Source organism: Macaca nemestrina, chromosome 10 (genome assembly GCF_043159975.1).
Source record: "Macaca nemestrina isolate mMacNem1 chromosome 10, mMacNem.hap1, whole genome shotgun sequence".
Taxonomy (NCBI): domain Eukaryota; kingdom Metazoa; phylum Chordata; class Mammalia; order Primates; family Cercopithecidae; genus Macaca; species Macaca nemestrina.
This window is the reverse complement of record NC_092134.1, coordinates 18854982-18875149: the sequence shown is the minus strand read 5'-3', so window position 1 is coordinate 18875149 and position 20168 is coordinate 18854982. Positions and strand designations below refer to the sequence as shown.

Here is a 20168-nt window from a genome sequence, read left to right as displayed (position 1 = left end):
CCTTCCAAACTGAAAATTCTCTTTCCTCATCTTTCTGTCTCTTTCTAGTCAATAAATGTTAAGGAGTTATGTCTGTCTTTGGAGAAGTGAAGAAAAATGAAACACTGGGGCATCCATGCAACTCACTGTGATGGCTGATGGCCATGAAAACAGAATGCTGAACTAAATAACAAGAGGAAATGATCAGAGCTATTATTTATTGAGTACCTACTATGTGACCTTACTCTTCATCTCACAGTAATTCCTCAATTACAGTGTCTGCTGTAATGCCTGTCTCATAAAGGAAGAACTAAGGCTCAGAGAAGTGACTTGCCCAAGGTCACATGGCTGAGAAGGAACAGAGGCTGGAATCCAAGCCAGGTTGGATTGACCTTGCCTACACGCCTTGCTTCCAACTCTCTAGATTTCTAATATCCAGTGCCACTCATGCAATCATATAACAGATAATTACCGAGCTGCTCCAAAGTGCTAGGTATTGTGCCAGGTGCTGGAGATAGAGTGGTGAACAGGGTAGACATGATCCTGTTTTTGGTGCATGTCCTCAATCCCAGTCCATCCTACCATGAGCAGTAAGTGAGGGAGGCTGACACTCTGTGACTGAGAGGTGGTCCTCAGATATAAAGACACTAGTAAGCCATTGACTCAAGAGTAAATCCTTTGACTTTGGACTGGCTTGTAAAACAGTTCCCCAACCCAGGTACAGTAGATTGCGTTTGGGTTCCACCAACCAGCTCCATTTGTATCAATGTCCAAGTGACACCCACAGATAAGCCAAAAGTGTCCACAAACAAAACATATCTGTGTTAGGGTTGTGCCCACTTAACGGCAAGCAAACTTATTTTCAGCTAGACTCCTTCTGGGCCACATCTGGGATCTATAGGATGCCCAAAAAGTTTGTACCAAAAAAAAACTATGAAAAACACATTCTTCCAGGTGTTCTATCTACATCATGCCAATCATGCAGATGTTTGAAAACATCCAGATGAGTGAACGGCCACATTTTTCACATTTTAACTGTGCGGTTGTGTGTGTGTATGTGTGTGTGTGTGTGTGTGTGTGTTTGGAGTCTTGAAGACATTGCTATACTCAGCTTCGTTTTGTCCTCACCACCTCCTCCCTTGATTCCTTTCCTTCCATTCTTCCTTCCACCCCCCAGATTCCCTGAGTGTTTCCATTGTTGCTGGAATCATAACTTTTGGGCTTTCCATTTAACCAGGCTGTTCCCCTTTTCAATAATAGAAAGTACAGCTGCAGGGCATCCTTGGCAAGAGAAAAAAAAAAACAAGGCAAACTAACTATTCTCAAGTTTCTGATCCCCTTCCAGATTTGTTACAAGTAAAAAAGGAAGAATAATAAGAAAACGGCCGGAACACATTTTGGAAAATCGTAAAATTATACATTCCAGTCTTTAATACCCCAAAGATCTAATGCAGAGCACTAAGAAAAACTCAATCTTGGTTTATTGATAAAAGCAAGTACTGAATATTCTCAAATTCCTCTCAGGCCTCATCACATTGTGAAGAAATTCCAACTCAAGGATCCACATTTCAGGTCAGTCATGATAAATGCTCTGGATGTAATCTCTGTGTTTATTTTGGTTATGGCTCAGTTTGTTTCCGTTTTTCTTTTTTCTTTTTGAGAGCCCAGTAACTGTTCAACAGCAAAGACCTATCTCCAGCCAAGTCATGATTAGCTTTCAGGGTTGGTAAATGGGCTAGAGTTAAGTATCAAGTCTTCTGATGAGATGAGTCCACAACTCGGCTTCAGAAAGTTGCATATTAAGAGTGGTCAATTACATTGCAACTATCCTAAACCCAAATGAGTCTCTTAGGTAACAGTAAAGTTCCTCCTGATTCTGACCATTCATGACATCATGGTGCTGTAGAAAACCCTAGTGCTTTGGACTTTTCTAGATGTTTTTGATTCTAGATAAAGTGACTTTAGTATTGTATCCAGGGCACACATATTAAGGCACAGAGTTATGGCTCCAGTGCTCACTGGCCATGTGACTGTGGATGAATCACTCAGTCATTCCAATCTTAGTTCTTGATTGTAAGTGGAGATAATACCTGAGCTTTTTATGACATTTAATTTGAGGTAATACTAAGTGCAGTGGAGTTTTTATCTTCCTTGCACATAAGGCATTCAAATCTTGTCTGTCCAAATGACCTGGGTCCATTCTCTTTTCCCTCTTTCTCTTTTGGAAGACTGGACAGTTAGCATTCTGAAAGCTGTCCCATACTTAGAAATATTTGGGTAGATTACAGAGCTGGAAAGCTCACAGAGTGCTTTCAAATACTAATCCTATTGAGTAAATATTGTCACTATTCTCAAATGGGTCATTTCTCTTGCCAATTCAGTTCATTCAGGTGAAGAACCATTGTCGAGTCTTCCCAGACAGAGACCCTGAAACTCAGAGTAGTAATCTTTCTAGCTGAGTGACATTCAGCAAGTTGGGAAGGTGGCTATAATTCAGGCCTTCTGACTCACAAAGCGGTGCTCATTCTGACAGATGGTCCCAGGCTTTCTATTTCATGCAACCCTACATGCTCAGCCAACATGAAAAGGTAGCAAACCTTGACTCTTATGGATGAGTAGATAGATGGATGGGTGGGTGAATGCATGGGTAGATGTATGGGTGGGTGGATGGGGGGATGGATGAATTAGTGAGAGGATCGATGGATGAGTGGGTGGATGAGTGAGTGGATGAGTGGGTGGATGGATGGGTGGTTGGATGGGTGAATGGATGCGTGGATGGGTGGGTGGGTAGATGGGTGAATGGATAGATGGGTGAATGGATGAGTGAGTGGATGGATGAGTGGGTGGATGGGTAGGTAGACAGATGGGTTGATAGATGGGTGGGGGGATGGATAAGTGGGTGGATAGGTGAGTGGATGGGTTGGGGGATGGGTGGATGGATGAGTGGGTGGATGGATGAGTGAGTGGATGGATGAGTGGGTGGATGGATGAGTGAGTGGATAGATAGATGATTGATGAATGGGTGGATGGAGGAATGAGTGAGTGGGTGGATGGGTGGGTGGACGCGTGAATGGTGGGTGGATGGATGGGTGGGTGGGCGGATGAGTGGGTGGATGACTGGTTTTTTGTTTTTGTTGTTGTTATTTGTTTTTGATGTCCCCATGCTCTTAGCTCTTAGCATAAAGTAGGAAGAGTTGGAATGGTATTGTGGGAAGATTCTCAACTAGAAATCAAAAGAGTCAGTTCCAAATATCAGCTAGTCACTACCTGAAATCATTATATTTACTTACTGGCTTATTATATGTCCCGTCCAGTAAGAATACAAGTTTCTTGAGAGCAGGAGCCTTTTCCACCGTGTCCTCCACTTATCCCAAGCACCTAGCACAGTGTCCATTATACATTAAGTGCTCAATAAATGAAGATTAACCTGATGCATCCATCCCAGTTCTGCCACTCATCAGCCACATAAGCTTAGAATCTAACCCTGTCTCTTGGTTCTCCATTAGACCCCTGCAAAATAGAGATGGGTGGCATCTCCCCTGGTTCAAAGACTGCTGCAGGGAGCTGGAGAATCAGCAAAGGAATGGATGTGAAATCTCATTTTAAAACACACAGCACTGAGAAAATGCACCCTGCAAAGCCCTTTTCCATATCTAATTCCCCGTCCCCTCTCAATCTCTAACTTTCCTTTGAATATCTGATTCAGTTCCTGGCTATGCTAGAATCTTTATTTGGGTTGCTTTTGCTTTATAATGTGAGTTGGGGTGAGAGTCAGGGGTGGGAGGGAGAAAGACAGACAAGTGCTCTCCCAGGCCCTGGGGACCTGGATTTGATTGAGTGGCATTGATAAAAGACCTTCCCAGCTTTTTTGGCTCAATCCATTGGGAGAGATAGTTTGGAGACAGCCGGTTCCAAACACAAGGAGCCCTCTGGCCTGCCTGCCTGAGCCTGACTCCTGGGCTCATTGGAAAGGAGACAGACAATGAGGGGAAGTCAGATAGTGGGGCAGGCAGGGGCCGGGGGAAAACCACCCATGGAGTTATCACTTAACGAGAATCCCAACTGGAAGGAAACCTCAGCTGATTCCTTATCACTTTACAATGTGGAGGCTGATGATGAATTGCTATTTGTTGTCTCCTAGGCAGGACAGAGAGCCCTTGGCTGGAATGTTCCCTGTCACTGGGAGCTCCCTTTTGGGGGTGGAGGGAGGTGAGAAGGGCAGAGGTTTCTGGAAAGGTGAAAGGATTTCTCCAGGGTGCACACCCCATTCACCCCAAGCCCACAGGCCTCAGTGTACATCTCAAGCCAGGCCACTCATGAGCTGGGTGACTTCGGGTAAGTTCCCCAGTGTTGGTTTCCAAATCCACAAAGAAGGGGCAATTCTTCACCTTGTTATCGCCAACCCGCCACTAAGACCTGATTCCACCCACATCTCCAGCTTCTCCCCACACCCTGGTCGGAGCCACCATCTCCTGTTTCAGACCGCATGACGGCCTTTCAATGGGTCTCTGGTGCCAACTAAATAGTCCTGTGCTATCATAGCAAAGTGACGGCTTCCAAATAAAGAACTTAGGCATGTTACTCACAAATCTAAATCCCTCCAATGGATGTGCACTGGTGGTAGGATAAAATTGGACGTCCTTCATTAAAATGGCTTATACAGGTTGCCATCTCGCTGGTCCCTGCCTTTCTCTCTAGCCCTCATCCCCCACCACTTTGCCCTCGCCCTGAGTGCCAACATCCCAGCCTTCTGTTCAGTCCCAGGGGGCGGGCTCTCCCTCAGCCAAGGGGCTTCATGCATGCTTTCCTTTATGTGTGGATACCCTCACACCTCCCACTTCTCCTATCCAACACTCACTCTCCTCCGATCTCAGTCTCAATGCTTCCCTGATCTCCCACCCTAGACTGACATTCCAGTTTGATATTCCTTAACACTTTGCATATCTTCTTTATAGCATTCAATCATTTATTTTATTTTATTTATTTTATTTTTTTCTTTGAGACAGGGTCTCACTATGTCACCCAAGTTGGAGTGCAGTGGTGCAATCACAGCTCACTGCAGCCTCGAACTCCTGGGCTCAAGTAATCCTCCCATCTCAGCCTCCTGGGTTAGCTAGTACCACAGGCATGTGCCAACACACCAGGCTAATTTTTTATTTTTTGTAGAGATGGAGTCTCACTATGTTGCCCAGGCTAGTCTCAACTCTTGGGCTCAAGCAATCCTCCAACCTTAGCCTCTCAAAATGCTGAGATTACAGGTGGGAGTCACATGCCAGGCTTCACAATTTCAATTAAGCAATTTATAATTACTTGTGTAATGTCTGACCTGCTTGCAACAGTGTGAGCTTCATAAGGGCAGGCCTGAGGCAAGCACGTGTTTATTGAGCACTCATAGGTGCCAGGCACTGTTCTAGGTGCTTTCTGTGGATGATCTCATGTCCTCTCATCACAACCATATCAAACAGGTGCTATTGTTATTCTCACTTTGCACAAAAGATAGTTGAGGCCCAGGAAGGTAAAACAACTCGCCCATGGGCACACAGCTGCAAAGTGTCGGCAACTGTGAGTATTTCTACAATGGATCAGCCCCCAACTCCACCTCCCGCAGTGGCCCCTCCAAGTTGATTTTAAGTTCATCCGAGGATCCATTAAACGCTCCATGAAAGTCAAGTCATAACCTAAGAGGTTTGTGAACCTTGCATTCAAAGCCTCCCCGCCGCATCCTTCAGGAATGCATTTATAAGGATGCCGCTGTAAATATTGAACCTAAAAAGCACCATGATCCTTTTTAACTTCTTCCTGCCCGTCTTTTGGTCTGGCATTAATTTAATCGATTAGAGCTCCCTAATTCAAACCTGGTGAGCTCTTAATCAGCATGTCTGACCCAGTCTCAAAGACAGATCTTCAGTGGAAAATGAAATTTTGAGATTGTAGCAGATGAGCAAAGGTAACCAAGACAGTATAGAGTGGTGGTGAAACGCACAGGTTTAGAATCTGCAGACCAGGCTGGGGTTCAAGAACCACTGGCAGTTTTTGTTTGGAACCTTTCTGAGCCTCAGTTTCCCCATTGGTAAAGTGGGCTAATAATAGCATCTACTCCATAGTGTTGTCGAAAAAGCTTGATCTGGGCCTTAGGAAGGGCACCCTTAAATATAATGTAAAATAGAATCTCTATTCAGGGACCTGTATCCCATGGGACATTCTTAACCTCCTGCTCATGTCTAAAGAGGCAGACATATTTGCAGGCATCTGGTCTCCAGTCCATCCGGCAGCAGATGTGCCGGGAGTCATGCCAGGGGGCCTGTTGGAGTGATATTGCTCAGGCCTTTGAGATTCAAGGAGTTTGGATTGGCTTCAGGTAAGTCTGGAAGTCAGGCCTCACCCAGGTCAGCTCCCAGCCCCATGTAAATACCAATGACAGCTCTTCCCTCCTTTAAAACACAAGATTGGTAAGTGTCAAATAGTCAAACTGTGTTACTTTCCTCATGTAACCCCAGCTCCAGAAAAAGCTACCAAAGCATCCATTCCCATTGGTTGTTAGCGAGTTGTTTTCTCCTAAAGGTCTAGGCACTGGGCACTGGATTCACAAAGGCTTGTGTTGACCACTGAGGCTGTGAGATTCAACAGGCCACTTTGTAGATTAACATTGGTGTCGTTTAGAGCAAAACAGTTACTACTTTCTGAGTCAACCCTGAGATAACATATGATGTGTATGATTTTTTGACATCTTTGCACCAAGCCTATGAGATGAGTCGTACCCTGAGGCCAAATTTACAGATTTTTTTTTTAAATGAGTCTTGGAAAGGTTAAGTAACTTGTCACTATTTATAAAAATTTTTAAATTGCAAAGGTGAACTTCATCCTGATTTATTCTGCAGACCATAAATGTAAGCTTTAGCCTACACCATCCCCTCTGCATCTGTCTTCCCAAGCTCTCACCTAGAGAGGCAGTCTTCTCTGGGCAGACTGATTAAATCAATGCCAGACCAAAAGACAAGACGCAGATTCCTCCTGGGAATCACCTTCTGGAGTGATACCTGCCACATACCCAATCATAGCTACCACCTACTGGGTACTTGCTAACTATCAGATGCTTTAGGGAACATCATCATTTACAAAGTGAGAAACCAAGGCTAGGAGAGGCTAGACCTGAGTGAGGTCACACAAGAAGCAGGGAACAGAGATGAGATTTGAACCCGCATCTCTCTGTCCCCAAAGCCTGCAGTCTCCCCACCATGCCATCTACAGCTCACGCCAAGCAATGGTTCTAGCGAGCTGAACTCCACCACACCACCTGTGCCACACACTTCTATTCTGGCTCACAAGAAGGGCCACCAGGAAATTATTTCTTTAGCATAGCCCCTTTAGATTTGAATGACTTAGAAAAAAAAGCCATTCATTTCTCATGTGGCAAAAAAAAAAAAAAAAAAAAAAAAAAAAACCACGGAATGCCTCAGCTTAGTAGATTTAAATGGGGGATGAGATGGGAAAATCATTTGTGATTTTTGTGTGTGTGTGTGTGTGTGTGTGTGTGTGTTGGTTTTTATCAGAAAAAAAAAGAGTTCAAAATCCACTTGGGAGAAACACTGACACATATGCCAGAGAAACATTCACAGTCACAAGGGGTTTTCCTACATCATGTCTTGTAATACAATCAGGGACCACTCAAGCAACCTCCCTGCCTACCAGAGGGGGTTGCAAAATAAACTCCGTTTTCAGCTTTCCAGTCAATTCTTCCTCCTTAGTGGTTAAAAATAAAATGATGCAGTCTAGGTTCATAAAAAGATATCCAAAACACATTCTAAAGTTTCAAAGGAAAAAAAAAAGCAAGTTGCAAAATACATACAGTGTGATTTCATCCATATTAAAAGGTTTTTTAAGTGTTGGGTGTGGTGGCTTATGCTTGTAATCCCAGTACTTTGGGAAGCAAAGGCAGGTGGTCACTTGAGCCCAGGAGGTTGAGACCAGTCTGAGCAACATAGTGAGACCCTGTCTCTACAATAACAAAAAGAAATTTAGTAGAGTATGTGATTGCATGCCTGTAGTCCCAGCTACTAGGGAGGCTGATGTGAAAGGATCACTTAAGCCCAGGTGGCTGAGGCTGCAGTGAGCCATGATTGCACCACTGCACTCCAGCCTGGGTGATAGAGTGAGACTCTGTCTCAAAAAAAAAAAAAAGTAAAAATAAATCTAGTTCAGTCTCTGCACTCTCCGTGTGTGTGTGTGTGTGTGCATGTGTGTATAAATGAATACAATAGGCCTGAATATTTCAAATAAGTTTTCTCCAAAGAAGGGGCTGGAACTGGAGGTGGGAACATGTCAAGGGAACTTTTAGTTTTAGCTGTATGGTTTAAATTTCTTATCTCCATGTATTTTTGTGTTGTTTACATTTTTAAATAAATAAAGTAAATAAATGCATACTCCTTCCCCCGAACCCCAACCCAAGGAAGGGAAAAGGTAAGAAAGCAAGCAAATTGACCAGGGGTGATCACACTCACCTTTCCTCTTGGTGCAATGGTAAATTTGGCTATGCTCCTGGGGCAGTGGGTATGGGTTGGGTGGAGGCAGGAGGTCCTGGGAGGGGCCAGAAACACCATTCTCACACTGGTATTGGGACCCCAAATTGGATGAGGTGGAGAGAGCTCGAGACTCGCTGCTGAAAGGACTGTGGTTGGAGGCCACCTTTTGCCTCACGGTGCTCCTGGGGACCACGGGATATTCTTTACTGAAAGAGAAAAGATGGGAGATAATGCTTATCAGTGCCCTGATACAGATTTCCTGAGTGGCTGAACCAGGCATGAGAGAATCACCAGAAAAGTCACAGAATAAGGGAAAAAAGGGGTCTTTAATGAATAAAATGATCCAGTTATATTCATGTCCATCACATTTCACAAATGTATATTTGGGTACTAATTTTTCATGCCTTATACATCAAGCAAGTAGATTTACCAACAGTTCTATACCTAAGCAGAAAAGTAAATAAACACCCCCAGTTAAGAACCGCTTTGAACAATCAATAAACACACATGGTATTTTGAAATATGTCAGTTTAGCCTACGTATGTCTTTAAATTCTCTAATTTAAAAGCTAGTTAATCTGAGTATTTATTTAGACTTAAACTGTGGGTGTCCATCTTTAAGGTGGGGCTCAGGTCATTGCCCAAAGTTAGTAAAAACTGGTAGTTGACCACCTAGGAAGGTCAGGTATAATCCTAGGTTACTCTCATCTGGATAGATTGCTGCTAGTGTCTTAGAATTTCCTGCTGAGTTTCTGTCCTTGTGACCACTGATGAACTTAACTTCTCCACACCTTAGTTTTCCCATCTATAAAGCAGGGATAATGAATGTCCCCAGTTCAAAGGGCTGTTGATAGAAGAAATGGGTTAATGAGTTAATCATGAAAAGACTCAGAAAGGTACATGGCACACAGTAAATGCTCAACAAATGGCAACCATCATCATTACTGTTATTCTTTTGGGCAGAGAGAATAGAGGGAGGGAAAGAAAATGAGAAAGAAGGAGGAACAAGGACATAGAAGATTAAAAAATAAAAAGAGAAAAACAGCATGGGATCTAAGATTACGCAGCTCCCAGTTCAGGCCCCATCCCTATCCCTTACGGGCTGTGTGTCCATCTGACACGCAACCCTCCCCTGAGCTTCAGGGCCCACACAGGCAAAGTGAGCATAATAAAAATTCCATGACATCATAGGTATAGCCTCCCTCAATGTGCTCAAAATCTGACCCCTCACACTCTTAGGATTGGTCCTCCACATTCCCTTACCTTCAGATTTCATACCAGGTGTTCCCATTTCTTTTCCTTAGAAGGACTCAGTAGAAACCTCTCCTGGGAAGAGGGAAAGTCGTGCTGTGCAGCACGAGGAGGCTCAAAGGAAATGAGAGAGGTGGGGAATGGATCAGATGTGGGAGGTTGCAGAGGAGTAGAGAGAAGTGGGGGCGGGGGGGTGCTTCAAGATAAAAGGGACAAAGAGAGAAATAGCCAAGTATGTGAAACAAGAAGAGCTTGACCCCTAACATCCCATATCCAGCATTTAGGATGGGGATAGGGAATCTTGGGCATGGCATTTACAAACTGCATATATTGCTATACAGCATTTATAAAATATTTTGGTAACTATATTTCAAACATAACTGGCTTCCCTTGTAACCTATGTATTCTATTTCATGCATTTAATCATATTATTCTTAGAGATGATTCATAGACTTCAACACACTGCCAGAGAAACCCATGGCATCAAACAGGTTAAGAACCCTAGAAGGAGCATGTGTCAGTAAATTCCAAACTTCAGTCGGACACAATATTCACCATGACATAGAACCATCCATTCTTTAACTTATGACATTTTAAAAATTAACCATTTATCCAAATAAGTTAAGCTTCACTATAAGTGATCATATCTGTGAAATTACAGGCTTGTGGTGCTAATTATAGTTCTTTTAATGCAATTAAGACAAATGTTTATGTGCCTATGGTCATAGCAACTCAGGAGGCTGAGGCAAGAGGATTACCTGAATCCAGGAATTTGAGGCTGCAGGGTGCTATAACTGCACCATTGCACTCCAGCCTGGGTGACAGAGCAAGACCCTGTCTCAATCAATCGATCAATCAATCAATCAATGCTTGACTATTAAAATTAAAGAGTATACCTGGAATAATCTCATGTGCAAAGAGCTACACATAATGCATTTTGAAGGATCTTGAATTTGTCCATTTCATCCTTTCTGTGACTCTATGTGGTAGGTATTATTTTTGATCCCATTTTACAGACAAGGAAGTTGAGGCCCAGGGAGATGAAGCAACTTGTTCAAGATCACAGAGTTAGAAAGAGACACAACTAGAATTCTAATCCAATCATTTCCTCATAACTTTTGCATTGTCTCGCAATGACGTCTTTCAATTTTTACAACACAATATGCTTTTAGGGGAGCAGGGTTTTGGGGCACAAGACTCTTTCCACTTCTACCCCCTCAAGTGTGTGAACATCTCCACCCTATATCCCTGCCTTTGTTTGTCATGTGAAAGTACACCAGAGTGGCCAGGCAGGGACACCGAGCATCTGCCAAGTTTCCATGAGGCTATAGACACCCTCAGGACACCCAGGGGTCTCCTAGCCCAGCTTCCCTGTGCCATCTCAGAACCAAAGCTGGAGCCATCTGAGTGGCCGCACCAGTCAGAATCACCCGCTGGGGCCAGGAGGCTGAAGGGAATGGGATTAGCTTTATGGCTCTTGCTTTGTGGTTCGAGCTACGTAATGGAAAAAAAAAGAAAGAAAGAAAGAAAAAGAAAAAGAAGAAAAATAATAACAATAAAACATTATAAAAGTTGTCAAAACTCACTGGCAACTCTATTTAGATCTATTTAGTTCCAATATTTCGCTGTCAGAGCTCCAAGAGGAAGGGGGAAATCTCTTTTGGTTTTATATTTTTAATAGGAAAGGTTTTGCTTTTTAATTAAAGAAAATAACCTCCAAAAAATGTTGGCTGAGAGAATTTACAAGAAAATATATCAATGGACTCCGTGGAATTCTCTGTTCCAGTACAGCCAAATTGCAAAATTGCTCTCTGGAAAGGCCAAGTCCTGCTTTTGATTACCAACACAGAAGTTGGAAAAGCAATATTATCCCAATAACCACTTGTCCCTCACAGCTTGTTTCCCTCTAAGGAGCCTGAAACATCATCTCTATCACCGATCATGAACATCTCTGTTAATGCCTGAAGTACAATGTCCCCAAACCCCTCTGACAGGTGTCAAAATACAGGTGTGGAAAGGGGAAGTAACTTCTCAATCATTATACAATTACACAGGCAAAGGAAAGAAAACGTTAGAATCAAACAACAGCGGGGCAATTTTCACAGAGCCCGTCCATGGATCAAAGGAATGATCAATCAAAGAAATGTGGTTAGTATCATTATGGCAGAAATCTCTAAAGTCCTCCAGATGAGAAGATAAAACTATTTTCTTGTACAGCTTAAGAACATCCATGAAGAAGCAAGGACACAAGAGAATTAAAGTGAAAGCTGAAAAGCCCTTGTGTCTCTGGAAATACAGGCAGCAAAAAAAGTTTGCTCTTTTTTTAATCGTCATTATTATCATTCTCATCTACATTGTTCTTCAAGTGCCTCCTAATGTTCCAGCCACTGTACTGCTTGACTTATATGCTTATCCTGATTTGATCCTGGCAAGAACCTCGTTTCACAGGTATAGTTAGATTTACATTAGAGATGAGAAAATGCAGACAAGCCAGGCACAGTGACTCACGCCTATAATTCCAGCACTTTGCGGGGTCGAGGCAGGCAGATTACTTGAGGTCAGGAGTTCAAGACCAGTCTAGTCAACATGAAAAACCCCGTCTCTTCTGAAAATACAAAAATTAGCTGGGTGTGGTGGCAGGCGCCTGTAATCTCAGCTACTTGGGGGGCTGAGGCAGAACAATCACTTGAACTTGGGAGGTGGAAGTTGCAATGAGCCAAGATCATGCCATTGCACTCCCGCCTGGGCAACAAGAGTGAACCTCTGTCTCAAGAAAAGAAAAGAAAAAAAAAAGAGAAGAAGAGAGGAGAGGAGAGGAGAGGAGACAAGAAAAGAGAGAAGAAAAGAAAAGAGACAAGAAAAGAAAGAAAAGTAAAAGCAGGTGCAGAGAGGTTAAGTGACTTGTCCCAGACCACACAGCTAAGAAGCTGTGTCTCACCCAGGGTCAGTCCTATTCCAAATCTCATGCCATCTAATACTTTTTAAAAAGCACATACACAGAAATGTATTTTCTCATAGTTCTGGAGATGCGGGTGCTAGCGTAGTCAGTTTCTGGTGATGCCTGTCTTCCTCGCTTGTAATGGCCCCCTTCCCTCAGTGTCCTCACATGCTAGGCAGGGAGGGTTAGAGTGGGGAACTATCTCTCTCTCTCTCTCTCTCTCTTCCTCTTTTCTATAAGGCCACCATCCTGTGAGATTCAAGCCTCACACTTAGGACCTCATTTAACCATTTTTTTTCCTATCAGTTATCCTGTTTATTATTTTCACATAACATTTTTAAAATTTTTTGTTTTGGGGGAATAGGTAGTGTTTGGTTACATGGATTAGTTCTTCAATGGTGACTTCGGAGATTCTGATACACCCATCACCCGAGCAGTGTACACTGTACCCAATATGTAGCCTTTTATCCCTCATCCCCCTCCTGCCCTTCCCTCCAAGTCCCTATATCAAGGGGAATAGTGGAATGGGGGTGAGTGATAAAAGGCCCTATAAGCCCAATATTTCAGCCACCTAATACCTAATAATAAGCAATTGTCACCTCCATACCAACTAATTAGCAAATCTCACTTTAGAAAGCATGCCGGCAATGAGAGAATTGAACATTGGCTCCACCCGGGCAATAGCAAGATCTACTGATCAATTCTACTGTTTGCAGAAACTTTAGTTTGCAACAGTCAAATCTCACTGCTCTCTCTGTATCAAGCAGCTATACCTGCATCCCACGGACAAGCTCTGACAAGAGTCTGGGGCCCCCCCACCCCAACACGAGGGTATCCTGAGTACCTCGGCTGGCCTTGGGTATCAGCACCCACAGACCAGCTTTTCCCCAGCTCTGCCCTTCTCTCACATTCTGTTCCACGTGAGTGAGTGCAATGAATGACGCCATTGTCGCCGGGTCTGGGTTGTAAAACGTTACAAGGGAATATTGAAATCCATGGCCAAACTGCATCCTCAGCCTCCCTCTAGCTAATGAACACCCCGGAGAACGCTTTCCACCACAGCTGACTGAATTGGCCTTTTCACGGGAGCAGGTGGTAGGGGCGCTGGCATGTTCGGATTTTTGTGTTTGCTTGTTTTCCCCTGGTGATCCTTACCCAATTTCTGGCAGCCTTTTTCAAACAACTAAAGCAGTGCACTGGGGCAAGGCAAGGGACTGTTAAATCTCTCTTCTCTTGGAGCAAATTCCTCTTCTCAATAGTATTTTAATCTGTGATTAAAATTAAAAAGGGGGCCACATCACCCCTTGAGAGCTTTCTTGATTTATTAACATTCTAATAAACTTGAGGAAGTTGTTCTGATCTAACATGCGTGAACACAGTAGGGACTGCGGAGGGCACACCCAAGGCTGGATTTAGCCTAATGCAAATAGTAAATAATCACTGGCCTCTTCAAGTCTGCCAAGTGCTTTCTCAGTTTACACTACACCAGCAAGCTGGAGAAGGGCGCTGGGTACCATGTTGCTGATGAGAATAAGGGGACACAATGTTCTCACTTATAAGTGGAGCTAAAGAATGTGTATAGCGTGGGCGTAGAGTGCGGAATAACAGACATTGGAGGCTTGGAAGGGTGGGAGGCGGCTGAGGGATGAGAAATTATTTAATGGATACAATGTATACTATTAAAGTGATAGTTACACTAAAAGCCCGACTTCACCACAATGCAGTAGGTCCATGTATAAAAGCTACCCTTGTATTCTCTAAATTTATACAAATCTCAAAAAAGAATGCGGGTGAGGGCACAAAGAGGTTATAAAACTTCCCCACTGCCGGTTTTTTCTTTTGTTTGTTTTTAAGACAAACTCTCACTCTGTTGTCCAGGTTGGAGTGTGGCGGCGTGAACATAGCTCACAGTGACTCCAAGCTCCCGGGCTCAAGGGGCCCTCCCGCTTCAGCCTCCCAAGTAGCTGGAACTGTAGGCATGTGCCACCACACCCAGCCAACAGTTGTATTTTTTTTCAGAGATGGGGTCTTGCTATGTTACCCAGGTTGGTTTTGATCCGGCCTCAAGTGATACTCCCCTCTGCCTCCCAAAGCACTGGGATAATAGGCATGAGCCACCTTGTAAGGCCTAAATTTCCCATTGTTGACTCAACCAGGGCTATATGACTTGAGAGATGCCAAGAAACTCAAAGGCACTTCTCTTTCTGGCCTTAAGTACCCACCACTTATAAAAATTTTGGTTTGGGGCCTTGGGTCCCCCCTGTTAAATCTGTAGATAATATAGTATCAGAGTGGTAGCATCAAGCTCAGGCTCCAAAGTCAGGCCACGTGAATGTGCCTGCCTTCAGTATCCAGCCACGAACTTGACCACTACGTTGCTGGCTAGGTTCTCCCTTTTCCCAAGCCTCAGTCTTCTGTCTGTAAAATGTGGATAATAAAATAGCCACCTCTTCGGGGTTATAAAATGAAATGATGCATGGAAAAGCTTAGCATATATATATATATATATATATATATATATATGCGCGCACACACACACACACACACTGGGGACACGTTGCTCAATAAACACTATTTTGTATACATTAATATATTTTGGAGAAGAGGTTCTTAACCAGCAAGGGCTTCCAATGGGTATAAATACCCAAAAATATCAAATATTTAGAGCTGGTCACTTTTTCTAGGAAGAGGTTCACATTTGCATTGGCTACTCAAAAAGGGTCTGTGATTCAAAAAATGATTTTGACTCAAACTATAGAGATGGTTTGGAAATCATGGGGAAGATTCTTGGACAATTCATGACATCACCCTTTGTCTCAGTTTCCCTGTTTGCATAACAGAGAACAAAAGGCCTATCTCACAGGGTAGGTGTGGATCCTGTGGGTAAAAGCTAGATGTAAAACTACAGACATAAAAGGACAATTCAAGCTAAACTTGGTACTACAGACATAAAAGGACAATTCAAGCTAAAGTTTGTTTGTTTGTTTGTTTTTGAGATGGAATCTCGCTCTGTCACCCAGGCTGGAATGCAATGGTGCAGTCTCAGCTCACTGCAACCTACGCCTCTCAGGTTCAAGCGATTCTCCTGCCTCAGCCTCCCAAGTAGCTGGGACTACAAGCGCCCACCACCACGCCCGGCTAATTTTTGTATTTTTAGTGGAGATGGGGTTTCACCCATATTGGCCAGGCTGGTCTTGAACTCCTGACCTTGTGATCTGCCCCCCTCGGCCTCCCAAAGTGCTAGGATTATAGGCGTGAACCACTGCACCTGGCCTCAAGCTAAACTTTTAATGAATTTATGGTAATCATTCATCAAATAGTCTAGTACTGAATTGAACAGCTCAATATTATCGTCCAGTCTTGTAAAACTAACCATTTAAACCAGCTTAACTGTGACTTAGGTTTAGCCTTTTCTTTTACATGATTTTGGAACCAGGGTAGGGTGGTAAGAAGGAGTCTTCTGAGGCCTCCGTCCTTCTGGAAGCTGGAAGGCTACAGCTTTCTCAAACTGCTTTCTGTACCAAAGGGATTGTCTTGAGGCATCTTTTGTCCCAGGGAAAATCATGTGAAGGCCACTGATCATTCAGAAGTAAGCCAAGGACTTTCTGGTGACCTTCGCTTCTGACGGTGACCTTGGCAAAGTCACCCAAAGCAACTATTTCTGAAGGAATGCTGAATGTTTTGTGTGCTAATAGAAAAGTCTGCCTCCTTCCCTGTTCCAAACAACTACCAGGTAGCGCATCTCTTGGAAAAGAAAATCTTAATGTGAGGATATTGATTAGTGGAGTTGGGTGGTTGGGGGACATGGCTTAGGGTGGGGATGGACAAAGACGAGGAACTTCCTCTAAGGGAGTTGGTTTCAAGCGTGGCTGCATACCATCGTCACCTGGGGAATTAAAAATACATGTACTGACACCTAAACTCACCCCCAGAGAATTTGATGTTATTGTTCTAGGGAACAGCATGGACATTGGGAGTTTTTAAAAGCTTCCCAAGAGAAAGAAGTATTCCACGAAAGGTATACACTGGACGATCCTATTTATAACAAAATTCTATAACAGACAAAACTAATCTATAGTGAAAAAAGGTCAGGACATTGATTGCCTCTGGTGAAGAGAAGGAGGCAGGGAGTGACTAAGGAGATGGGAAATGAGAGAATTTTCTGGGGTGATGGAAATGTTCTATGTTTTGGTAGGGGCTTAGGTTTCACAGGTATGTGCATGTGCCAAAAAGTGAGAGGTGTACTTAAGATTTGTGCATTTCACCCGGTATAAATTCAACCTAAAGTAAAGGAGTGTGAACAAAAATTGAGTCCTAGTTAATGATGTGCACACTGAAGTGTTTGGGGTAAAATGTACCCATGTCTGCAATTTAATTTGAAATACATCAATAAAAAGAAGGAGGGAGGGAGGGAAGGATGGAAGCATGGATAGATGAATGGATGGATAGATGAATGAATGGAGGGATATGTGGTAGGTCGAATATATAGCAAAATTTTAACTGTAGACTCTAAGCAGTGAGTATATGGGCACTCATCGTACGAGTCGTCAATGTTTCTCACACACCTTCGATTTTTCATAATAGAACACTGAGGGGAGAACCACAGGCAATTCTAATGTTCCGTGTGAGTTGAGTACTAAGTAGAGAAAAGGGTTGCCTTTTATGTAAAACAGCCCATACATGGGCTTTGTTTGCAGAAATACAATCACGCGTTCATCTGCATTCTCTAGTGGTCACTCATTCTCTAGAACCAAGGGATTACCCGGGTGTGACTAGGGGACACCTCCATCAGAGCCACCGGAGAAAATTGTTGAAGGGCAGTTTCTGATCCATCCCTGGAGCCACTGACTCAAATCTCTGAGAGTGAGACCTAGAAATCTTTTTTAACAAGCCCCTCAGATAATTATGATGTCTACCAAAAGTCTGAGAAACACTGCTCAATTGTGGATGAATGAAACATACAATTCAATAGTGGTGAAAAATATCCCACTAAAAAATGGGCAAAAGACCTGAATAGACGTTTCTCAAAAGAAGACATAAAATAGACAAGAGTTATATTAAAAATGTACAACTTCACTACTCATTGAGGAAATGCAAATCAAAGCCACATGAGATATAGCACCTTATACCTGTTAGGATGGCTATTATCAAAAAGACAAAAGATAGCAAATGTTGGCAAGGGTATGGAGAAAAAGGAATCCTTGCACACTGCTGGTGGGAATGTAAGTTGGTGAAGCCACTATGGAACACAGTATGGAGGTTCCCCAAAAAATTTAAAATAGAGCTATCATCCAGGTGCAGTGGCCCACGTTCTGTCATCCCAGCACTTTGGGAGGCCAAGGCAGGAGAATAACTTGAGCTCAGGAGTTGAAGACTAGCCTGAGCAACATAGCAAGGTCTTGTCTCTACTGAAATTGAAAAACATTAGTAAGGCATGGTGGCACGTGCCTATAGTCCCAGCTACTTAGAGGGCTGAGGTGGGAGGATTGCTTGAGCCCAGGAAGTGGAAGCTGTAATGAGCCCTGATCATGCCACACACTCCAGCCTGGGCAACAGCATAAGACCTTGTCTCAAAACAAAACAAGAAATAAATAACCAAAAAATAGAACTATTATATGACCCAGGGATATACGTATATTCCTCTTCTAGATATACACCCAAAGGAAATGAAATCAGTATCTTAAAGAAATACCTACACTCCTATAATCATTGCAGCATGATTCAAAAGAGCTAAGATATGGAATCAGCCTGAGTATCCATGATACTCAGGATCCATGAGTGGATGATTCATCCATGAGTGGATGAATAGATGAAGAAAATGTGGTGTGTGTATATATATATAAACACACTCTAGAATACTATTCAGCCTTAAAAATAAAGAAGGAAATTCTCTCATTTGAGACAACACGAATGAACCTGGAAGACATTATGTTAAGTGAAATAAGCCAGACACACAAAGATCAACATGACATGACTCACTTATAGGTGTAATCTAAAATAGTCAAACCTGTAGCAGTGGAGAGGAGAATGGTGGGTGCCAGGAGCTGGGGAGAGGGGAAGTGGGGAGATGTTGGTCAAAGGGTACAAAGTTTCAGTTATGCAAGAGACGTAATTCCTGGAGAGCTAATGTACAGCAATGTGAATACAGTTAACAGCACAGTATTGTGTACTTAAAATTAACTAAGAGGGTACATCTTAAATATTCTCTCATATATATGTATATATATATACACACACACACACACACACGAAAATAAAATGGTAACTATATGAGGTGCTGAATATGTTAATTAGCTTGATCATGGTAATTATCTCATATTTACATATATTAAACTATTCCAAGTTGTATAACCTAAGTATACACACTTTTTGTCAATTACACCTCATTAAAGATGAGGAAAAACATGGATGAGTGAGTGAGTTGCTCCCAGCCCTGTTCCTGAATAGCAGATATGCTGGGGATGGGTTGGGTGGGGGTGGGGGTACCTGAGTGGGAAAGCGGGAATGTGGGAGGGGGTGGGTTCTAAGCATCCATGCCTTGATAAATAGCCATGATCCAAGATGAGATCCTTTCAGAAAAACAACTCAATTTTACAGCTTCACTTAGGCTGGCTCAGCTCCCCAGACACAACCCCTCTCTTGTTTTACATAAAGGCACTGCTTCCCTGGAGGAAGTCGTGTGGCTAGGTAAATTACAACCCTAAGAGGGGAGTTAATGCCATCTCCAGAAGGTTGTCTAACATTGTCTGGAAAACCACTTCTCATTAATTGGGCATTCAGATTACCTTTAACCACAAGCAGGAGAACACAAAAGTGCTAAGCCTTCAGTTTGAAAAATGATCATTTGAGGTTAAGAGCTGAAAATTAATTTAAAATCAGGAAGGAAGGAATAGAAGAGGGAAGGTTCAAATAGAAGAATTTTAAACTTTTAGGAGATCCAGGCTTCATACATCCCTTGAAATTGTTTGAATTTTTTTAATTGAGACAGCATCTTGCTCTGTTGCTCAGGCTGGAATGCAGTGGCATAATCATAGCTCACTGCAGCCTCAGACTCCTGGACTCAAGCAATCCTCTTGTCTCAGCCTCCAGAGTAACTGGAACTACAGAAACATGCTATCACGTCCAGTTAATCTTTTTTTTTTTTTTTTAATCTTTATCTTTTCTTTTCTTTTTTTTTTTTTTTAAGAGACAGGATCTTCCTATGTTGCTCTGGCTGGTCTGAAACTCCTGATCTCAAGCAATCCTCCTCCTGTCTCAGCCTCCCAAAGTGCTGAGATTACACACATGAGCCACCACACCTAGCCTGAATTTTTTTTCTCTATTCATATATTGTGAGTCTTTCAGAGGGTCTCTTGCTTTAATTAGATTTTCAGAAGGAGTCTTGCACCTATTTTCAGAAGCCCTACCCTAGAGGAACAAGGTAGAGAGGGTGAAAATAAGTGCCCATAGTGGCAGGTGAGGTTGGTCAGTTCCCAATGTGGC

At 43.0% G+C, this 20168-nt stretch overlaps 1 protein-coding gene across 2 annotated transcripts in view; it reads right to left on the bottom strand.

Moving 5' to 3' along the window:
* LOC105495385 (T-box transcription factor 5) overlaps positions 1-20168 on the bottom strand; it is a 55246-nt gene that overhangs the window by 3806 nt on the left and 31272 nt on the right. For both annotated transcript variants that reach the window (XM_011764855.2, XM_011764847.3), the window contains exon 8: positions 8478-8704. In XM_011764855.2, coding sequence (XP_011763157.2) covers positions 8478-8704 — 227 coding nt within the window. The remainder of the gene's footprint in view (positions 1-8477; positions 8705-20168) is intronic.